Source organism: Tachysurus fulvidraco, chromosome 14 (assembly GCF_022655615.1).
Source record: "Tachysurus fulvidraco isolate hzauxx_2018 chromosome 14, HZAU_PFXX_2.0, whole genome shotgun sequence".
NCBI classification, from domain to species: domain Eukaryota; kingdom Metazoa; phylum Chordata; class Actinopteri; order Siluriformes; family Bagridae; genus Tachysurus; species Tachysurus fulvidraco.
Genome location: NC_062531.1, coordinates 24010846 through 24035379, shown reverse-complemented (window position 1 = coordinate 24035379; position 24534 = coordinate 24010846). Strand labels below are relative to the sequence as shown.

General features: G+C 38.1%; 1 protein-coding gene across 4 annotated transcripts; it reads right to left on the bottom strand.

Moving 5' to 3' along the window:
• Positions 1-81: 81 nt before the first annotated feature.
• Positions 82-12982, bottom strand: LOC113645232 (carbonic anhydrase 2-like). 4 transcript variants are annotated; one of them, XM_047799825.1, is made up of 9 exons: positions 12825-12980; positions 10999-11083; positions 10756-10794; positions 9304-9477; positions 8163-8308; positions 7944-8036; positions 6183-6249; positions 5942-6096; positions 82-4662 (listed from the first exon to the last, which is right to left on the bottom strand). In XM_047799825.1, exons 2-9 carry the CDS (start codon positions 11066-11068, stop codon positions 4423-4425), a joined length of 984 nt encoding a protein of 327 aa, XP_047655781.1. In that variant the 5' UTR covers positions 11069-11083; positions 12825-12980; the 3' UTR covers positions 82-4422. The 4 variants fall into 4 exon arrangements, with proteins under 4 accessions (XP_047655781.1, XP_027007694.1, XP_047655782.1 ...); XM_027151893.2 differs by having other exon boundaries at positions 12696-12831; XM_047799826.1 differs by lacking the exon at positions 10756-10794 and having other exon boundaries at positions 12825-12982.
• Between the last annotated feature and the right edge of the window lie 11552 nt (positions 12983-24534).

Below are 24534 nucleotides of genomic sequence, written 5' to 3'. Positions count from 1 at the left end.
CAAAGACCATGATTATATTTTTTAAGTAAAAGGTTTTATGTGTGTGTATATATATATATATACGTGATATAAAACGTGATATAAGAAAGCTGGCGAGCTGGATTGGTGAGCTGTCAAGTGACATGTATGATCAGTTACGCAGCAAAGCTAAACTTTTACTCTGTTGCGCTTGTGGAAAGCGCACACAAAAATGACAATGCTCAGCCGGCCATTTACGTTTTCTCATATTTTTTAAGAGTAATAGAATCAGCATATGGTGATGTACTGTACTTTTATGAGGTACTGAAAACACAGCTTATAGCAAAAATCTGTTGTAAATGGAACTTAATGACTTGCAGTGCAACTGTGAGCTAAGGGCTAAATTCAGAGAATCAAAGTTAAAACCAAAGACACGATGGGGCGGTTCCTGAAAGAATGACCTCCACGTGTGTAAATATCTGGCAACGTTAAATTTAAGTATGGTCAAGTAAAAAGTACATCTCCAAAAATATTGTGCTTTCTTTTGTGCAAATGTTACAACGACCCTCCTGCGAGATGTTAAATAAAGTACATCTCCAAAAATATTGTGCTTTCTTTTGTGTAGATGTTATAATGGCCCTCCTGCGAGATTTTAAATAAAGTACATCTCCAAAAATATTGTGCTTTCTTTTGTGTAGATGTTATAATGGCCCTCCTGCGAGATTTTAAATAAAGTACATCTCCAAAGATATTGTGCTTTTTTTGTGTAAATGTTACAACGACCCTCCTGCGAGATGTTAAATAAAGTACATCTCCAAAAATATTGTGCTTTCTTTTATGTAAATGTCATAATGTCAATCTCAGCAGTGGCCACAAGCAAATGTGAGTATGATACCCCTGGCCTAAAGCCTGCTACTGACTGCAGAGCATGGGTAATTCTACTAGGGGCAGAAGACCAGTCTCAGATTGTATACAACAGGTTTCTGAGGAAAGTATTAATAATGCAAGTCTCAGAAACTCATGTATCAAATATGATACATTTGGCGTTATAGGATTGGCGTTAAGTTTTGCTTAATTTTATGCATATTTATTTTGTAGTTCAGTCTTATTGTTTGACCTTTACACAAAGGCGACATGTCCCCACCAATATCAAGGGAACACTGAATTGTCCCTAGCAATAATTTGAGTTTTTTACTATTTTATTTAACATTTATTTAATCCAATAAACATTTAAATGTTTAAAAAGATTAAACATTTTTCACAACCACGTTCTGTGAAATAGAGCAATTTGTGGTACACAAACGGTTAATACAGTAGATCTCGTTCTCTGCAATGAGTCCAGACCTTATTTTTCTATAAGGTGTAATGTAGGCTGCAGGTATATTCTGTTCTATGAAGTGCCAAATCTCTGTCAAGACGCGATGTGAATGATTATACAAGCTACCGGTAATACCAAGGCGAGCAAGCACACTGTCCTGTAACTGGTGGTGCATTACAGATCAAAATTCTAGAAAATTCTAGATAGTGTTGATTTTCAGCTTAGGGACATGTTCAATCAACCAAATCTAGATGTTCTGCAGAAGTTAGAGGAAACTCTACTAACTGGAAAAGTGAGTGACATTGTTGATCAGAATTCAGAACTGAACAGGGACAATCTAAAAGTCCAGCTAGCCATGTTTCGCTCCTGAAACACTTTTAGATCTAGCACTGAAGTGGCTAATATCCTTAGAGGAATGTCAGTTAAATTGAGAGGCCTGTTTGAAAGGTCAAGTTGAAACCGTTGTCAGGTTGTTTCCAGCCGTCCGAGTGTCATCAGCTGATGCCGAGAGAGGTTTTTGTTCTCTAGGCCATGCACTAGGTGCCTATACAGTACAGGTCCCTAACCTGTCGACATATCCAGGTCTAAATCCTGTCTGTACAGCTCTTTCTACACAGAGACACCCACAGTATCATTTTACTATGCCACTCTAATAAATTTAACCATGCTTTTCTGAAAACTCTTACAACCTTACAATTATTTTTGCAGTTATCTCACCTCCCACGTGTCCAATTGCTCGGCTCACGGTCAACTCCCGAGTCCAATCACGCTTAGGGCCAATTTTGCGGTTTGAGGAGAAGTTAACAGCCTTCAATGCTCAAGTGCTCACAAGCCTCCCTGGGAATCTAAAAGTTTCAAAAGCAGAATCGTGTAAAAACACCACCTTCTTGTGGAAGTTTTGAGTTTTGAGAAATATAAAGTATAAAGTATCACACTGATAGGCACGGGCAAAAGTAAAAAGGTTTCACAACTTTATTGTGTGCTGCTGCACAACAGGAGCCAACACTCCTTGTGTAGCATTAGTGAGGCAGCACCCAGATCATTGATTACGTCCAGATTTTATATGCAGGATTCAAGCAAGAAACCATTTAGAGGAAAAAAAATCATTAGTCATTGGCTTACATGCACAACGCATGCTCACCTCCCGATCAAACTAATCTTATCCTTACCAAGACCTACTAGAAGACCTACTGTTTACGAACCTAAGTCATGACAACTCGTCTCCAGTCCCCTCTGTCCTTGTCATTTTCTACAAAAATAATCACTGGAAATAACAATTTCTAGTCACAAACAGCTACCGGTCACAAGCATAGAAGGATAGAGCCTTACAAACAACCACAGGTCCACCCATGGGCGTAAATTTCAAAAAATAAATATAACATTTCTCATGAGCAATTTTTGAAGGGGGACACAGATAATACTGTCTAATTGTACTTATAAAGACATGTCCCCACAGTGAAAAACTTTGCTTTTATCATTATTATTGTAGCATGGAGACATTATGCGTCATTACGGTTATTTTCTCTGGTTCACTGACAGCAGATTTTTCTTCAAAACTAATTTATTGCATTGTTTGTGTTGTTTACAGTTAAGCCATCAACATACAATAAAATATAAACATGACTGTTATTGTGAAAAATATATATAAAATAAGTAATGTTTTGTAACAAAATCAATTATCAAATAATCACTTTACAGCAACTGCTCTATGTATAAACCAACAAAACGGCTTTGGCGTGTTAGTTACAGTGTACTATGCAACAAGCTATTGTAAACAAGCTAACGTTAACTAGATAAGTAATATGTTAATCGCTAATATAGCAGATTCACGGGAAATTACATCGGTAATCAGCATTTTTGCCGCAACTAATTTATGAATGAGTCCGCTTTAATTAAAGCGAATAAAATCCCCTACTTAATGGAGTTCAACATTAATTGAGCCACACACCTGACTCGTGCGTCAGTGAACATTTTTTGCGTTTGTTTTTTTTCTACTTACACAATTATTTAGGTATACATACTGTACATATATTTTTCACAATAGATAGTGCGATATTTTTTAAATAAATTTTTTTGGGAGGACAGCCCTCGGATTGGGGGGGGACGGACATGTCCCCTCCGTCCCCCACGGGATTTACGCCCATGGGTCCACCAGAGTTCTCAGAAGAATAAAAACATGGCTCAGAACAATGATGACACAAGCGAGACTGAACAGTATTGCAGTGTGCCATGTCCACCACGGCAAACTAGACAACATTAACCCGAAACAAATATTCCAGCAGTATATTTCTGGTAATTACAAACCTACACATGTATTTGGCAAGTTCAAATAAGTAACAGTACAGTACACACTAAGCTGTCGGTTTAATTCAACTACAAAATGTATTAATTCCTTGTGATTTGTGATATAATGAGTTATTTTTTTTTAAACTGGAATAAATCTAATGGTTCAGTTTTTTACTTGACCTGTCAGGATTCTTGCGGTCTTCATCGTGTAACCCTAATAAATACGGTTATGTCACCAAAAGTACTATTTTAAACGTGCTATCCACTAAGCCACCATGTGGCCACTTTACAGGAACTAGTATTATATTTTGTTAATAAAGAGAGAAAAAATGCTTTAATAGCAGTAAAAAAAATTGAGGACCTGTCTATGTATTTAGAAAAAACGTTCACAATTTACAGAACAATCTCCCGTCTAATAATCGTTGTGATACGATGGAACAGACTCATGAACAAATCCTGAACAAACGGTGACATTGCCTAGACATTTGAGGTTGTGTTTCTGCATGCTTCATTCAGCTTGTTGTTTCCCTTTACATTTTCTTTCATGCCTACATGCTATCAGTTGTTCTTTATGGACAATTAAGGTTGTGTTTGATTAAATGAATTCTTGCACAGGCATCCAATTCCAGACCATGCCATGTCCAGGTGAAAGCTCTCAAATAAAAGTATGAGAACAAAAATTAGTAAAGAAGATTTTATAACTGTTTTTTTTTTTATGTGTAAAAAAACCCCCCAAACTATTAGGTTTCGTTTATGTTCATTTTTGAGCTGGCATTGAAATAGAAAGCATTAATACACTCTAGCGATGCTGGTTTGATGGAATGGAAGGTATAATTATGATAAAAGCTTCATGTTTGATGTTAAGGCATTGTGCTGATGAGGATGAGGAGCAGGATGATGGATGCGTGCTGGTTTAGAGCGGCTGTGCTTGCAGGGGCAGAGGCAGGGGCAGGGGCAGAGGCAGAGTCGATCTTTACTGCAGATGACACAAAGATTTGACGGTTCAAGCTCGGCTGAATGAATCGATAGTTTTCCACCAGTAACTTCTTCGCAGTGTCGCTCTTATCCGTGTAATACAGACGTGTGACGAATGGCAAATACTGAAAGAGCAAAAAGATGGGAAAATCTTTCTCACTTATTTCTGATTGACAAGCAACCAGACAGGATAATAAGGAAAAATTTAAATTTAACACTGAGGCTTCCTCAATATATTGATAAGGAGACAGTTCAATGTTTGTTGAGCCACAAAATGCTGACTGTAAAACAATAATCAATGACAAAATGGGGAAACAGAATCACAGTCTGTGAGTTCCTGTAACATCACAGGTGTTTTGTTCCTCTTACACCACAGTAATTTGTGCCGTGAAATTATTATTAATCATAAAACATGTTGCTTTATTTCTTTTCTTTTTACAAGGTACCACATCAATTTTTTATCCATTTATAGCTACAGATTTACCTCAGTCTGGTACAAAGACTAAATAAAGACTAAAATGCTAAACTAGATTTGTATAGTTTGTTGCATCAAACTTTGATGTTGGCTTTGACGGTGCAAGTATTCGCAAAGGCCGGTGCTTTTTGGAGGCGAGTGGACATACATGTAAGGGTCAGTGTTACTTTTGGAAGCTAGGGTGCCAAAACATTCGGAGGTAAGTGGAGACGACCATGTGATGTCATCCAAATACTCTTGAGAAAGTTCTCCTCATTATGCTGAGTGTTTTGATATGTTACAAGTCCATGTTGTGCTAATTTTAAATTTTCACGTGACATCACGTAACATCATCAGAATACCTGTGAGGAAGTTCCCCTCATTGTTCTGAGTGTTTTGATACATCACATGTCCATGTTGTAAAACGTTTTTTGATTTTGGGGGCATATTTTGGGGCATATTTTGGGGGCGGGGCGAAAGGCCAGTCGATACACCAATTTAAAACTTTGTTATTACCCTAAAGGAGCTGGCCGAGTTTGGTGTAGATATTTCGAAAGCTTGCAGAGTTATAAACCTCCAAAGTTTATAATGGGAGTCTATGGGAAAAAGGGCAATTTGAGACCCGGTACCGGAAGTACCGGTACTCGGATCGCTTAGAAAAGTCATAGCAACAAACTTCAAACCAGCGTCTACAACATATCCGAATTTGGTGCATGTGGCTCAAAAGCCCTAGGAGGAGTTACTCTTGATAAATTTTTGTCTAAGCTTAAATAGGAAAACAGAATGTTGGCTTCTACAAAGACAACATAATAATTCAATGTCTCTGTACCGAAAGCATCAACTATTTATTTCCTTTTCTTCCTCTGAGACAACCTGACAAGAATCGTAGGACAAATAGTTTAACGCCCCTTTAACTGGGATTCATATATAATACAATTATTTGTTCTAACCTGCTCTCTGGAGATAAAAATGGGCTTCTCAAATACAATCCAAGTCACGGTCTGGAGGCAGGGCGGAACGGTCTGGCCTCCGTTATACTGATAGAATTTATGGTCCTCAGGAAGGAGGTCTGACAGTGCTGGAGGAGTCACGTTGAAGGAATCACCTGGAAAACAAAATGATAAGTGGGCGGAGTCTACAGAGTGAACGATTAACACCGATTTGTGCTTGACACACAACGTTTCAGCTCACCTGGGTACATCACATTGGACACAGCATGAGATAATGCTTTAAACGCTTTATTCTCAGCGGAGGCGATCTAAAAAACACAAACGTTAATAAATAATGCAGCACAACCTTCATTCACGAGATAACTTTCTGACAGTCTGTGACTGTAAATGCTCATTTTAATATTACAGTTTTTTTCAGTTGCTAACAAGCACTGTTCAATACTGAAACCATAATTTCAAAACTCTTCACACAGTCTGCATTACCAGCATGATTGTGTGCCAAACAGTCAATTTCACCTACAAAACTCACTCAGACCAACATACACTGGCAACAATTCTCATTCAGAAAACTTCTCATTTCATTCACAACACACTGACCTGAAAAACACTAACAACAGGAAGCATTACATAATTGATGAACTTTTATTTTTTAAAGTTTCAATGATTTTCCACATAAATCAGTTCTTCATATAGAATACTGTAACACAATCTCATTTTATTGAAAGCATTTGTAACATGAATGAATCAGAAATTAATCCAAATTTAATTTTTTTTATATGAATATAGTACTTTTATAGTCTGACTCGTAATCCTAAGGTTACGGGTTTGAGTCTCGGGCCGGCCAAGACTGAGGTGCCCTTGAGCAAGGCACCGAACCCCCCAACTGCTCCACGGGCGCCGCAGCATAAATGGCTGCCGACTGCTCCGGGTGTGTGTTCACTGCTGTGTGTGTGTGTGTGTGTGTGTGTGTGCACTTTGGATGGGTTAAATGCAGAGAACGAATTCTGAGTATGGGTCACCAAACTTGGACGTATTTCCCGTCTGGCTTCCATCTCCATTACCCTCTAAAATGCAGACAGTTTCACAGTAATTGACATTATGCATCAATGTGTATGTACCCTGTTTGGTTACTGAACAGACATCTTACCTGGACATATTGATATCAGAGTTCTTTCACACATTTACTGTTTCTCTCAAAGGGTACAGTGTACAGTTGCTTCATCCTTATTTTATGTTTCTCTATGACTCTGACAATTGTTGTTGTGCTAATCATATTCACATTTTCAAAAGTTTTATTGCATTGTTTTCAAATACCATATCCACAATGGCAATTTCTTGTGCATCAGAACAGATTCTGCCTCTTTCTCCTCTCGTGGGTAACCTTTGGATCATTTTGTTTTTTTTTAAATTGCAATTAAATTGCATTTAGCTTGTAATGATTTTTTTTTTTTTGGCTATAAAATTGAGAATATTTTAAAATAATCACTGCATAAATGCATGGCATTTGCCATCATTCTGTTTTGAATGTGTTTTTAATAATTTTGAATGCAGTGTGTTAGCATTAGAAAAATGTGCTGAAAATACATAGTATTTTGCATGTTGCGGAGTACGAATGGGAAAAGAGTTCCTGAATTTTGAAAAGTGTGGTCACTGAATGCATTTTGTCTGAAGGCAATGAAAAATGGTTCACAGTTTGGTCTGCATTGACTTATGTTTCACTGATGTGGTTTCAGTATTGAACGATGCTTGTTAGCAAATGAAAAAAAACTGTAAATCTCGTCCGACTTCTTATTTTGAATATTAAGCCACGCCCACACACTTCTCTGATGAGTCTGATCAGAAAGATCAGCCTGTGTTTTAACTCCGCATCATAAAAACATCTGTAATATTTTACACCATACTCTCAAGAACCGGCTTGCCTCAACTGAATTTTTAAGTATTAATATTTTTCCTTTTCAGGATCTGTGAAAGTTAAAAAAAAAACATTAAAAGATCATGTTACATCAATGAAGACTCCCAGCATAAGCAGGCCTGACTGATTAGCAGAAGCGGCTTCCACATCAGCGAATCCAGGAGCGACACCGACGATTTGCATCTAATAAAAACACACACACAAACAAAACAATTTACTGATTCATGCATTGTTTGCATAGCTGAGTTAATTTGCATTCGGGTAGGCGAGAATATATCTATGTGTGTGTGTGTGTGTGTGTGTGTTTACCTCCATAGGAAACCTCCGACCATCAAGTTTATGCTCTGATCCGTTGGTGATATTCGATCCCCAGTGGAATCTCATCTCAACGATTCGGTAATTATGATTTATACTGCCACCTTTCACACTCATGCCTGCTTGAAACTCCACAACAACTAATCAAACACACACACACACACACACACACACACACACAAACACAACTTACATTTACGGTATTTGGCAGACGCCCTTTTCCAGAGCCACATACAACAGTGCTTTTAAATCTATCAATGAATACATTAACACTGGTTCAGTAGGTCAAAGACTGAGGATACCATCAAACTAGAACTCTGTTCGGGTTTGTTTGTTTTTTTTACACACATAAAACAAACAGGGAAAAAGTGCTAGTTGAAGTGTTTCAGGAAGATGAAGGTCTTCACCTGTCGTTTGAAGACAGTCAGTGACTCAACTGTTCGGACATCTAGTGGAATTTCATTCAACCACCTCAGTGCCGGAACAGAGAAGAGTCTTGCTGTATACCTACCTCTTACCCTGAGAGATGGTGGGACCAGTCGAGCAGTGCTGGTAGATCTGAGGGACCGAGGTGCAGTGTGAGGTGTGATAAGAGCTTTGAGATAAGGTGGAGCTGGACTGTTTTTGGGTTTGTAGGCAAGCATCAGTGTTTTTTCGAGGGACAACAGCAGTGGGGCGGTGTTTGAGAATTTAGGCAGGGTGAAAACAAGTCATGTGGCTGTAATTTAGATCATCTGCAGAGGACAAACTGCATTCATAAGTAGACCTGACAGCAGTGTGTTGCAGTAGTCCGGTCTTGAAATGACAAGAGGCTAACAGTTGATAGCCTATGGTTACCCGAAGGTTGCAAAATGTGGCTGAAGTGTAGATCAGATTATTGTCAAGGGAAATCGCAAGATCATGACCTAGGGATGAATTACATTTTGTTGACCAAGAGAAATCTAACCACTAACATTTTCTGTGAAAAGAAAAGAAAGCTCTATAATAAAAACAGTACCGTTTGCAACACAGTGATTATTAACATGTTAGTATTATTTCAAAAAAATGTGAAAATTCTTGTGCTTTAAATGCTACACTAAGCTTTACAGTGTTTTTACAGCCAAGACGTTAAACATTCATAAATGGTGGTGCGTACCAGTGTCACGGGCATTCCTTACAGTCCAGGAACTCTGACGTACAGCGAAGTCTCGCAGATCCAGAGGATTGATAGAGTTGTTACTAATAGCATCATGTTTCAGGTTGATGGGAGAATGCAGTGTAGAGTCTTTGGTGATGCAAGAAGGAAAGGATTTCACCCACTGATATGGACCTGTCATATAAAAAGAGCCATTTTATATCATTGGCATTCATTAGAGAATATAAAAAAGTGAAGTCTATATGAAGAAAGCAGCTAACACAAAGACATGACACGAAGATAAATAAAACTAATCATTTAATTAGAAATTTGACAAAGATAATGTGATGCGTGAATGAGTTCCAGAAATAAGTTAGCAGTAGACTTGGTTAAGTCATCAAGTCAAGAACGTTTTATTGTCATTTCAACCATATATAGCAGTACACAGTGAAATGAGACAACGTTTCTCCAGGATCAGGGTGCTACATAAAACAAAGACAGAGCTAAGGACTTAAGAAGTAAGTTAGTCCTAGATACATAAAGTGTATCTGTGTGACCTGGACCAGTGCAGGACAAGACAAACAAGACAGTACAGGACAAAAAATACAAGATGTTACACAAAAGACAATAAACAGAAACAGCACTGAAGCGTGTAAATACTGTATGTTCAAACAAAATTGCGTGTGCAAAAATACTGGAATGAACAAAGTGTTATAGCAGCAGTTACATGCAATATTGTAAAGTATTGTGCGAAACAGCAATCGACTGAAATGTGAGACAGCATGTGCAAAGAGCAAAGTAAACAGCATGTAAACAGTTTGATGGATGTATATTGGAAGTGTGTGTATTTGGTGTATGGTCTGTGCAGTCCATACAGTTGATGTGTGTGTGTGTGATGTGCTTAGTACAGTTCAGTTCAGTTATTAAGGAGTTTGATGGCTTGTGGAAGTTGTGTTCATCTGCGAGAATGCGTAAAAATCTTGTTTGGCTTTTTGTTGAGTGAACCAGGGCTCGCTTTTGACTACTGATATTATATATATTATTAAATATTTTTACTGGCTCCAAAGGGAATCAAATGACTTACCATAAAAATCATGTGTCTTCCATCAAAAGGTGCCATGCTCATCGAATTTTTTTTAACATTTTAAAATTAAAATTAAAATAAAGCTGTAATTCTGATTTGTTCTCTCATATTTCCCCAAAACAACAAGGGACTCGGCCTTGCAGTTGCAATGCTTTCGGAGGGGACTGAAATATGCACACAAATCAGAAAATCAGAAACCTGGTGGAATTTTTTTGGTTTTGCTTTAAAAAAAAAATAAAAATTAACCAATATTGTTATCATCAGTACATGGTCATGTGACTTTGTAGGGTTCTGAAATTATATATGGACTGAAATTCTGATGAAAAGTGATTAAAAAAAAAAAAAGGCTTAGGATTTAGGATTTAGGTGTTTAGGTGATTAGGATTTACCGCAGGGATCTTCTGTGTAACAGTAATTAAGAGGTGGAACTAAAAATACAAAGCAGACAGACAGGGTTAGCAAAAACAACAGCAAAATAATACTAAGATTAGGATTTCTTTTTAGCAACAAAAAAACTTCAGCTAATAAAAACTCTTTAAGTCTTTAAGGCTAATCTGGTTTTTAATGATATGTTTTATGTAAATTGATTATTTTCTACACGTGTTGAGCAATAACCAAAATCATGCACAAACCTTTATGTGCTGAAGTTCTGAATGGATTTAGTATGAGGACAGATAATAGAGCAGGTATCCAGGACTCCATACTTCACCCAAATTCCTGCTCAAAATAATGCTGTTTTTACGCATGTTGCCTCAATAAAATAACAGAATAATACTTAACATCCTGATAACAATACATTGCATACCTAAGAGTAGATTAGTATCAGGGGATTGGTTAACTAAAAGGAGATATGTTACAGTACTAAAATGATGGATTTTTCGAATGGTGCATGTTTTCTTGGCACATTTCGACGCCAAAATGTACCCATCTTCAAAATGTACCCATGTACTTCCTTAATACTACTACTTCTTTGTCTACTATGGGCTTTTCCCGTCATTGGTCTAGACACACCGAATCATCTGTTTCCACCTAACTTTATCCTCATCATCCTCTACTCTCGCACCAATTACCTTCATGTACTCATTTAACACATCCATATATCTCCACTTTGTCTTTCCTCCTGACTTCTTAGCTCCATCTCCAACATCCTTCTACCAATATAACCATCTCCTCCATCTGTACATGTCCAAACCATCTCATTCGATCCTCTCTAACCCATACAGCAGGGGTATTCAATTAAAATTCAGAGGACCAGTTACTAAAATTTCTTCCCAGCAAAGGTCCAAATCTTATATTGTCACTTAAAATAGTGTTAATAAAATCAATAATGCACATACATTTCTATATTTTATATATTATATAATTTATTGTTAAATTTCAAGTGTTTTCACAGTCTGAACTTGTATGGCACTTGAATGGAAAACAATCCTGTAGTTGTCTTTACTACATGTAGACAACAGACGCTGAATTTCTTCTGAATAAAATAAATAAAAAGTACAAACACAGCTTTGAGCAGCCTGAACTTAGGGCCTATATTTCAAGTTATGTAAAAGCTGAGCTGACCCCTTTTTTAAACTAAGATTTATATTTTTATTAATATCAAAGCGCTTATATAATCTTATAATATTATATTATAATAAGGAGATGCTTAATATGATGATATTAGCATTTTAACGGGTCCGGGCAGACCAGTCACTCGGCCCGGATCCGGACCGCGGTCCGCCATTTGGTGATGCCCGCCATACAGCATAGCTGGCCTCAAGATTGGCGACTCGAGTCATATGACTTGACTCGATTCAGACTTAAGTCGCAAATTTGAGACTTGCACATGTGTGGCTTACACATGTGTGGCTTACTCCCACCTCTGCGTATACTAATAACAATGCACCACGTCACGAAAGTCTGGGCTTCAAGCACCTATTTAAGAAGGGGACAATGTGCATAACACGGATTGAGGGGTTTTGTCTAACAGCGCATCAATTCTTCATGAAAAATAAATAAATCACACCCACATAAGTCATGTTGCCGAACGAAACGTGTTACGATTATGCGTTAAAAACAGCGGAAATCTGGGAAAACAAATGCAGCACAGAACTGATCGTATTTATAATGTAAAATCCGCTTGACTCATCAATCTCAGGGGACACGTTATGTACCCGAATGTCGCATTCGATGATAAAGACACAAAGGCACCACACTGCACAACCTATACATACTGTATCACGAGCTAACGACCTGCCCCCTCGCTGATGCATGGTTTTGCTGGTAAACCATAAAAAAAAAACATAAACCTAACCAATGCACCAAATAAAACATATCACAGACTTACTGCGCACGATTTTATAATCGCTTGTTCTGTTGACGCATATGTGCGTAAAAAATCCTCTTTTTTTTTTTTGCTTTCTATTTTCTGGCACTGAAATTAGGGACGTGGTTCTTGTAGTATTATGTTACTTACGGTAATGTTATTGGGGTTCTTTCGGTACTGTGAGAAAGGAGAATAAAAAGTAGTGATGGCCAGTTCGTGAACGAATCGTTTTTTTGAACCAGTTCTTTTCAGTGAACTGGATGAACCGGTTCACAAAATCGGACTGATTCGTGTCTTGAATCAGCGCTGATCCACAAGTTACTAAAGTTACTCACTTTCGGTCATACCTGACAGTCAGTCCGACTCTAAATAAACTAATATCCCGGAGTATATGTAACTCCTGTACACTGAACTGACATGTTGTGCTGAGAGAGAACTGTGAGCGCGAGCTGTTGATACTGCGCATGCGTGAATTACTGAACCGATACAGCGAATCATCAGTACACTGAACTGAGAACTGTTGATGCTGCGCATGCGTGAACCTTCAGAGCAAATTATACATATTGGGATATGCATAGTAACTAGTCATAGGCTATTAAACATTTTTATTAAAAAAAATCAATATATGTCACTCAATATATGTCAGTTAATTTTATCATTGACTATTGTGCAGGTTAGTCTGTATTTTTATATGCCGCTTTTTGTAAATTGATGAAGATTAGTTTATTAACTTTATATCTTGAAGACACGTAAAACATCCACGTTTGCACATAAATGCCTGTACTGCGTGTTTTAGTTGCAAAACTTAAATGTAAGAAACGTTATTCAACTAAAGTTATGATTACAAAGAACTTTTCGAATGTGTTAAATTGATTGTATTAATATCTGCCGGCAGCGGGATAATGGAATTTGCGTCATTACGTCATTGTGAATGACGTCTTTACGTCAGGACGTAAAAGTTACTTGTGAACTGGATTTTTGAACTGGTTCATTAAATCGAACTGTCCGAAAGAACCGGTTCGCGGGAAAGAACCGAACTTCCCATCACTAATAAAAAGTCCATTTCGGTTTATGTTGTACCTATTAAACGACAGAACAGTTCTGACGTTGTTCTGACGTGTTCTTTTATTTTTATTTTTTTTTTGTGACTGTGTTTAAAAAACAGCCTGGATCAGTTTTACTGTGTTTATAACTCAAATATCAAATAATGAAGGTTCTGAAGAGTGAAGGTGTAAATAATAAATTAAATAATTGTGCAGTCAAACAGGGAGGAGTAACATACCTTTGATTTTCATTTATAATATTTGACAGATGGAGATCAAGTGATAGAATTTCTGGTAGAAACCAAGTAAAAAGACTGGCACAGGTGAGACTGGCACAGTCCATCCAAAGCTGTCTGATGTTGTATGCAATACTTTAATATTTTTTAATACTTGATGCATATAAATAATAAAATAATCTTTTGCAGATGTCTAATGAACCACTAGTCGAAACCTTTCCTATAACAATAATGTTTATGCTGAAGTGTGCATTAGTCGAATATTATCAATTAATTATTATGTCCTGTTCTGTTCTTCTATCCATCTTAATCCACCAACATGCCCGGATACCTGAACAGTGTTCTAATGTATGATTATATAACTTAAATTGAACTGTCAGGTTTTTTTTTGTTTTGTTTTTTTTCAACAGCAACTTCTAGTTCTATTTTCCTCTCCAAATTTTCTGCATTTGATCTTCCATAAAGCTCTGCCATCAGGATTGAATAATTTGCCTATTCCTGATCCAATTCTCACTGAGATGTCATTTAGCATAAAATTAAACAGAACAAGGCTACAAACACCGCTTTGAGGGGTTACATTGTCTATGGACTTGCACATAATATTAAAAAAACAAAACATTATCCAGTTATTTAACCTCCCCCAATGCCAATCTGTTAATTAACGGCCTTATCATTATCAAATAATACTCCTATTAACAATCACACACCAATCACACTATTAGTTTACTTATAACTCAATTTTACACATATGGAATATAGTAATTCCTTATGCGTTTATGATCAGTGTTGAGCAGTGGTGGCTCAAGTGTTTAAGGGCTGTGGGCTGTTGATCAGAAGAACAAGGTTCGAGCTTCAGCACTGGAAAGCTGCCACTGTTGGGCCCTTGAGCAAGGCCCTTAACCCTCTCTGCTCCAGCGGTGCTGTATCATAGCTGACCCTGTGCTCTGACCCAAACCTCCACAATTTGGGATATGTTAAGAAAGAATTTCACTATAGTTTAACCATTAATGTATATTTTTGTCTTTTAAAATATGTCCAGGAGAGGGTAGTGTTGTATAACACTAAGCCCACTGGAGATTCACGATGGTTATCACTTTCAGCACCACCTTCAGGGGGTAACAGCTGTGGATGTTGTTCTAATCCCAGAGCAGGTTGAGACTCAATGGAAAGACTGATACAGATTTACTGAATTTATTTAACAAATTTTTTTATCTTTGGTCCAGTCAGGCTGGAGTGGGCCTGAAAGGATTAAACCCAAGCACTTTATCAGTGTAGTCTTATAGAAATGATGGCTTACATCTTAGTCCAATCCAGTTATCAACCCACTTAACACCAGCCTCCCAATGTGTGCGATCATATAACACATGGTTCTCCCAGCTTCTGAGTAGAGGTTTGAACGTTCTCTTACGGCTTCTTCAGTTCACTCCAACTTCTCAAGCCGGTAGGATGATTTGCACAAAGGTTTGTGAATGTGTGTGTATGGTGGTGTCCTTTAGGGGACCGGCATCCCGTCCATGGAATATTTACGCAAGAGTGCAGTTATACTGAATATTGGCATGGATCTCTGACCTCTGCCAATATTCACTATAAAGGAGCGATTGAAATGATGTTAATTTCATATGACAGTTTTATAAACAAGAATTTTAGATAGAGTAAATGACAATTTTTTTTAAAAGTTTTTGCTCCTTGAACAGAAATAGGTCCTGAGGAAGCCACATTCACTTAAACACAAAGTAGTTGAGTAGGTAACTAGCAAGTTCATTCAGGTTAAAGGTTAGACAAAGACAAACAGTGCGATACAAACAAAAGGTCACATTAGTGGACCAGAACTACCTCAAATCCCTAGATATTCTCTAGATCAACTGCCAGTTTGACTAGGATAAAGTAATTACTGAAGACAAACGAATGAATATAACACTATAATAACAGGTCACTGCATTATAATCCTGCCACTTTGGATTTGTGAAAGACTCACAAACACATCCAATGCCAGAAAAGTGCATATTTTTGAGTATACAAATTTAGTTTTGGTATACAAATCACCAAGAACACATTTTTATTTTTATTTTTATCTTTTCACAGTAATGCTAATTCTCAGTTACTGATTTACCTATTTACTAGTAATGCTAGGTATCAATTACCATGTTTACTATAATGCTAGTTTTGCTTACATTTTCACTAAAATGCTACGTTTTAGTTACCTATTTACCGTAATGCTGATTACTGGTTACTCAGTTTGCTGTAATAATTATAATAAGTAATAATAATTTTTAGTTATTTTGTTTACTGTAATGCTAGTTCTTGGATACCTGTTCAGCTTAATGCTAGCATTATTGGTCATTCATTTTTATTATAATGTAATTTCTTGGTTATCTTTTCATTATGATACTGCTTCTTGGATACATATTCACCATAATGGTAGTTTTTTGTGACAATGCCAGTTTTTGGTTGTTGTGTTCACTACAATGCTAGTTCAATACTGATTACCCTGTGCCCGATAATGCTAGTATTTTGGTTCACTTCACATATTCTTAGAAAAAAAAATACTTAAAGTTAAAGTCAGATATCACTAAGCCCTAAAGATCTGAGAGTCTCACTGCATTTTAACGGACACCACCCTTGAGATGTCTCTATTTATTCATTAATATATATTGGTATGCTACACTGGTTCTCTCTCTCTCTCTCTCTCTCTCTCTCTCTCTCTCTCTCTCTCTCTCTCTCTCTCTCTCTCTCTCTCTCACACACACACACACACACACACACACACACACACACACACACACACACACACACACACACACACACACACACACACACTTCCCCTCATTTTGCAGCTTTGATGGGGTGCCAGCCATCTCTCACACTGGAGGTCTTTTCATAGAGGCACCTGTCAGGAAGAGGGGTGGGAGGGGTTGTTGTTACAGGCAGAGGATTCACAGATGAGACAGGTGTGTTTGTGTGTGTTTGTGTGTGTGTGTGTGTGTGTGTGTGTGTGTGTGTGTGTGTGTGTGTGTGTGTGTGTGTGTGTGTGTGTGTGTGTGTGTGTGTGTGTTGCAGGATGTCTTAATAGGAAAGAGAACAAGCTGTCCTTGCAAAAGCCTCTAGCTTGTCACACCTAAAAACACTAGCTTGTCACACCTATGCAAGTCTGTGTGTGTTGTGTGTGTGTGTGTGTGTGTGTGTGTATACGCATAACATGTTAGTTATAAAATTTGCCGCATGAGAATAGAGGATTGATGAAGATGCATGAAAATGTCTCTGTGTGTGTGTGTGTGTGTGTGTGTGTGTGTGTGTGTGTGTGTGTGTGTGTGTGTGTGTGTGTGTGTGTGTGTGTGCGTGCGTGCGTGCGTGTGTGTGTGTGTGTGTGTGTGTGTGTGTGTGTGTGTGTGTGATGAGCACCGGATCTGGATGCAGAAGGAACTCATCCTCCTCCACAGTGGCCACAAAGGGTCTGTTGATGCTGTGCTGAGAGACCAGCATTATGAGCATTAAAGGGCTAAATAAGTCTCCTGTCCATGTCTCAAACCCACTGCCAGTCCAGCTGCACACACACACACACACACACACACACACACACACACAGAAACACACACACACACACACACACACACACACAGAAACACACTTCCTCCCACTAAAACCATCTCTGGATGCGAGCACATCACAATCCAGATTGGGACATGTGAATATAAAAGTGGGATCGATTGAGGAGGGATGGAGGGATGCAGGAAGAGAGAAGAATCCTGCAGAGATTAGCATATGTACTGACTAGCCTTTTTGTGCCACGTTAGTAGATACTTTGAAGGTTGAAGGACCGTTAAATACACATAAGTGCCTGTGTGGGAGCTTAACTGCTTCTAGTTTACTGACAGTTGTATTACACAATGCAGTAGACTTTCCATGTCCATGTTTAGCATCAGTTACATCTGATGAGCCAATGGAAACTTAACATTGGGTAGATGAACTACGTACCTCAGGTAAACTACTGATACGTAATGTGATTGTTAGCCAAGCTAATTATCTGGCTAATACTGGAGCTACTCTATGCTGAGGTAATTACATTTTTTATGCTAAGCAGTATGTTAAAAGTACGAGGTAAGATTAGCCTTTTATCTCAGGATCTTTAATATTTAGGTGAGTTTGCGGCCGAAATATTCTTAATGATTAATATGCTTTATCATCCAAACACACACATACACACACTGTCTGAAGTTATGCTTTAAATCGGCTTTTGGTCTTTTAACCAAGGTGCAAGTGTCCTTTGTTTTGTCCTAGACTTTTAAAAACGTTTACTTAATGATTGAACCACAGGTTTAGAAAATGTAATGAATGAGTGCATTCCAGTACTTTAGACACACAACATCGGACCCTTTTCAGCTGTGTGTGTGTGTGTGTGTGTGTGTGTGTGTGTGTGTGTGTGTGTGTGTGTGTGTGTGTGTGTGTTACCTGTCAGGTACAAATGCCACAATCCTGCCTGAGTTCATTCAGCCTGCAGGAAACTGCATGTCTAATCCATTAAGCAGCACAATGAGAGAGGAAGACCTGAGCGTTCTCAGGGCAATCGGAGAGGGACCTCTTCCCATCTTAACTTACACACACACACACACACACACACGGGTGCCTTTGGCAACATTCTTTCTTCTCTTAAACCATGCTTGGCTGTATTGATGATTAAAACAAATTAAATGGTACACACACACACACACACACACACACACACACACACACACACACACACACACACACACAGACACACACACTTTGTTTACAACCCTGTTCCAATATTTTTGCACAATGTACAGTATGCACACTGGTCTGTGCTATTTTGTCTATGTGTCCTGTGGTGTGTGTCCTGTCTGTCTGAACTTTTTTTTTATCTCACAGTTTGCACACAATGCACTTTATTTAACCTAACATACGGTTATAAATGTCTCCTAGATAAAGCATTAAATTCCTATCCGACTCTTAATGACTCTTAATCATTAAAACACTTCAGAAATCATATTATTTATTGCATTATTTTGCAAATCCGTTTGACATTCAATTCAAGTTTCAGTTCAATTCAAGTTTATTTGTATAGCACTTTTTACAATAGACATTGTCTCAAAGCAGCTTTACAGAACATAAACATAGAACAAAAGGTTAATATAAAGAATAATATGAAGATTAATAGAATGCAAAATTCAAGATAATATTAGATGGATTTAGTTCACGATATCCCCTGACATCTCATACTTGAAGTATTATTTTCCGTGAGTTGTCCGTTGTATGAAATTTTATTCCGAAATTTTTAGTCCGTTGTATGAAACACTGTAACCTGAAAAATTATGAAATAATTAATACAATTTCCTTAATAAGAAAAAAATGCCGTCATAGTGCCTGTTAAGATCCAAATTATAGACTGAATGGGAATTTTTTAAATAATATAAATCATTTAAATAATAAATTCATTTACATCACAGCTCGATAAAACAAAGCCATATGTTAATGCAAACATTTAGTGAAATGATGATTTACTGAGACTGAGATTGAAAAGTGACAGAAAACACGTTCAAAAACATAACAAGCTCAGTCCTCAGAGGCCCTCAGGTAGTTCAAAACCTTTGATCGGATGTGACCAAGCAGTAAAAAACAAAAAATATGCAGCGATTTTGAGACGCTATGCTTTACCGAGTCAGTCCTGCTGTGTTTGTGCCCCAGAGCAAGACATTTAACCCTAAAACCCAAGTCTGCTGCAACATGTTTCCGTGGCTCTTCTTGACAGGAAAGGATGCAGGCTCGTATAGTTGATTAGTTTGACAGCTTGAGATACAGCAAAGGGCAAAAGACCATGACGAGGCTGATAAAGATCTGTCCTGGAGCCAGAAGAGTACAATCAATAGAAGCACTGAATCGAACTAATGCTACTCTATGTAGTATATTCAAAGGAACCATGGATGAATTCCTGATCTTGTGCTGTAAGCCTCAGATTTGTGTCTGATAGAAGTGAAAGCCAAAGAGTTGTTCTGAGGGAGAAGCCTCTCATCCATGAGGTTTATGGTGTTATGCATTCAGAGATCTACACGACGTTTCTTCCTGTATGGCCGATGCTCACTTGATGCTTTTTTTCTTGTTTTTTTTTTTCTCCATTACACTCTTGTGTTTAAAAATCCAAGATTTAAAAATACTCAAATGAGCCCTTTTGATAGCCAATAATAAATAGAATTGTAGAGAAGAAAAAATAATAATATGGTAATATGAATATTTAAAGTCTGATAATGTAAAGTGTAAATTTGCACTCAGCTTTATAACTGTTTTCCTAAGGTAGTACACAGGCTGCAAAGAAGCTGTGTTTTTTTCCCCCCGATTTATTTTACTTAATATATTTTTCCCAAAATAACATATTAAAAATATTGTGTGCACTCCTTTACCACAGTCTCACATACACACACAATAATGTCGTCCTGTTAAGAGGTTAAAATTTAGCATGGAATATTTACCCGATCCACATCACGGTATAATCACGATAGATAAAACACACCAAGCCGAAAGGAATGGAGTGAAAGGAAGGCGTTCGCGCCTTTTTTTCTCAGACGTGAAACGACAGCAGGAGTCCAGCAGGAGAGTTAGCGGATCCCTGGATTGGTTATTCGTTCAAGTGTTTTGTCGTTGCTTTGCTTGGATCTGTCGGTATGGATGTGTGTATTGGCTCTCAGCTCTTTCTATTGTCATGGATGTGTGCAGGATAACAGATCAGCGAGCTTTCTTTTACCCTAATGGCCTATCATAGGGCGAGTCCAACTGAGAAGCCAGAGAAGCCTAGAGGGAAAAGGACAGCACTAGGGGCAGCTGTGACCCCCTCTGGCTCAGCATATGGGTCTGAACCAAGATTTGGAGTGGAAAAGTTTAATTTACGAGCGACATCTGACTCTGAGGGAGAGATAGCATATCAGGACACTCACGCTACTTGTTAAAATGGACCACGCATACACACACACACACACACACACAACTGCGAACTTATCAATGGTGCCATTTCACAATTCTTCTGGTCGCTCCACAGGTGCTCCGTAACGGCCAAAACGAATCTTTAACAAGGTATACGCTGTGAAATTGCTGGATAGTGGTCTGCTTTCAGACTCTTAAATCTTCTTCAGGACCTAGTGTTAGGGTCGTCTTTTTTCTTCGTTTTTTTGCTTCTCTTGTCCCTTTCTTCCTGTCCATGGTCATGTGGCTTGTAGCACTGCTTGTCTCTAGATTAGTGGTCTGGAAGCTCATTAGGGTGTAAACAGAGAAGGTGAAGAGCTCACATGGAACATCAAACGAAAGCCTAACCACAGGGAAGAGAAACGAAATGGTGGTAGGTTTTGGGGGTTGAGGGTGGTGTTAAAGAATGATGTTCATGAAAAAGACATGGAGCAGATGATGACGATGATGATGATGATGATGCTAACTTGATTAAGTCTCTTTTAAACTTGGATAGAAACAGTTAAATGTTCTTTACAGTTAAAAAAAGCTTTCTACAATATCTGAACCCATCTCCCAAAATGTGAATCCCTCTGTCAGTATTTCTCCACAGGTACAAACACATTTTTTATGTTAGACATCACCTTTAGTCAGTTCTTATACACGTCCAAGATTAAAGCTGTGCCGTTTCCAAAGCGTCTCCTCTCTCATAGACCTTTTCCACTGGCCCTTATGGGTTTGCTTACCAAATTACCCATAATCTTCCAAATTGCTGCTGTTTTCAGTGCTGTACTGTTTTTAAGTATTTGGTTACGCTCCTTACCCAGGTACTGTACAATGAAGCTGAAATCTTGCTTGACTAAAATCGGTCTGGATTTGCTACTTTACCAGCACATAAATCTTCAGCAGAAAGCTTTTTAAAAGTCATTTAAATGTGGTTTATTTGAAGAGAGAAAAAGGGATGATGTCGGGATAAGTTTTTATACATGTAGCTGTTTATAACCTGATTTATGTGTGTATGAAAACTGTCTACATGAAGAGAACACTCTAGTGATATTAACAACCTCATAAATAAAAAAAACAAAACAAAAAAACAAAACAAAACAAAAAAACCCAGAGGTTACAAGGGGTGAGACTCATCACTGAGACTCTTCAATATAGCAGAACTGACGAAGTTAGTCATCAATTTTAGTTTTAGCCATGAAATGTCTTTCTGTAACAATTTATCAAGACGTCTGAGGGAAATGTTTATAGGGCTCTACTCACCAGAATTTAAAAAATACTTAATGTTTAAGTGTAATCTAGCCAGCTTTTGCTAGTTGGTAGCTACTGCATTTGTACAATTAATTATCGATTATATTAAATCCGCAAATTAATTTGAACACACCTCATGGGACAGAGAACACGGCGCAGGGCATCAAGTGTCAATATTTTCTGACAATCAAAACAATAGCATGTGTGTTGAATATTAGCGTAAATCGTTAGCATAACAGCTTATCATAAATTATATAGATAAATTTATATAGATAAATTACTTCAGCTGAGTCGCCATTCTAATCTCACATTTATACAGCTGTGTAACACACACTCGCTGATTTTCCTTTCTAGCTCTGTAGGTGTGTGTGTGTGTGTGTGTGTGTGTGTGTGTGTGTGTGTGTGTGTGTGTGTGTGTGTGTGTGTGTGTGTTTGTGTGTGCTTGAACAAACTCATGATCCAGCTTGGCCTCTTTGTTTTGATGGATAAGGGGTGTGTCTAGTCTATTGTCTAGACGAGTTTTCAGCTTGGACTCACTCTCTCTCTCTCTCTCTCTCTCTCTCTCTCTCTCTCTCTCTCTCTCTCTCTCTCTCTCTCTCTCACACACACACACACACACACACACACACACACACACACACACACACACACACACACACACACACACACACAGATTACATTAAGTTATGGATACGGTTATGTGACTCAGTAATGTGGTGTGTGTATCAGATGACAGCTTGCCACTCTTTGATGTTCAAAAGTGTGTAAGTACAGAGGTCTGGGTCATCTAAACGCACACATACACACACTGTCTGAAGTTCACTTCTCTAGTTTAGCTAGTGTAGTACACTGGAACTATAAGGCTAGCCAACTAATCACAAGTTCAGTGACATCATGTATCTGAACTTTAATTATGGAGACGGCCATTTAAGAAATTAAGCATCACTTTTTGTCCAGTTTCACCATAAGCCTTTCATGTCTCCCAAACTGTAGCAGCAAAATAAATGACTAATATCACTAATTAAATTATTGGTCTGTTTCATAGTCTAACAGCGTAACTTGATGCAACTGTGTGTCTGAAATGTTTTTTAAAAAATAGCTGGGTTTGAGGCTGAGATAAATGTAATTAAAATAACTATATTAGCTTCATCACTGCAGTTTTAGAAGAACTTGGTTGATTGAACATTTGGTTCCTTTATTCCTAATAATCTGCTGTTATGCAAAAAGTGGTGACAAAACTTGAAAAATTGTTCTGTGGACGTTGATGGAGGAGGAAACATGCTTCTGGTTGTCCTCATGAGGGTTTGCAGCTGTCGAACACACACACACACACACACACACACACACACACACACACACACACACACACACACACACACACACACACACACACACACACACACACACACACACACACACACACACACACACACACACACACACACACACACACACACACTATGAGTTCACATTGTAATTGGTCTGTAATGAACCATGAAAACACACCTAACCAAGTTAACAATACAGGAGTTACTTGTTTTTAATGACTGCTTTGTTCTTTTTCTGTGTGTTTATGTTTCTTCAGATTTCTGCTGCCTCCCCTTGACTGAAACCTTCTCCTTCCATTTTATCAAGCACAGATAACGTAGCAGAAGCAGAAACTATCATGCATATACATACACACACTCACATGCACATTCAAGCCGTAGTAAGATCACTACTAAGTCCCATCGGTGCTTGGGTCTCTATTGGGTTTATGTGGAAGCAAAAAGGCAGTAGTAAATATGAACTTTACTATTTGTTTCTTATGCTGCCATCACGGTAAGATCTCCTCTGTGGGATAATAATCTATATCTCCATGCTCTGATTTTATACTACATTTGATGTTGAATCAGTCGATCCCCAACCACGTGAAGCAAAAACCTGCTTCATTTGGATGTGTATCAGAGAATATGTGATAGTTTGGCATTTGAATTTACAACCTTATAATCACTGAGAAAAGACTTTAATCACTGAGCTATCATGTCATTATGCCAGCCACTCGGTGTGAAAGTTAACGGATTAACCCCACACCGAGCTCAACATTAAGGCTTGTTTTCTCAGATGACATCACTGACCACATTTCTCGAATGATTTGATTACCTCGTTACGTCTTTGTCTCCTAAATCGCGTGTGCATGTGTGTGCTCCTCAGACAAATTGGCCAGAAACAATCCAGGCATGTTTATCTTGGGATTAACACTTCTCACCACGGCCAAGTTCTGTGACATGGGTGAGAAGCATTCTGGGTTTCTCCTTCATCACTTTGATCTGGAATTGATGGCAGGGTCTGCTTTGGTGTAGAGAGACGAGATTGCTGGGTATGCTTTTAGAGTGTGCGTGT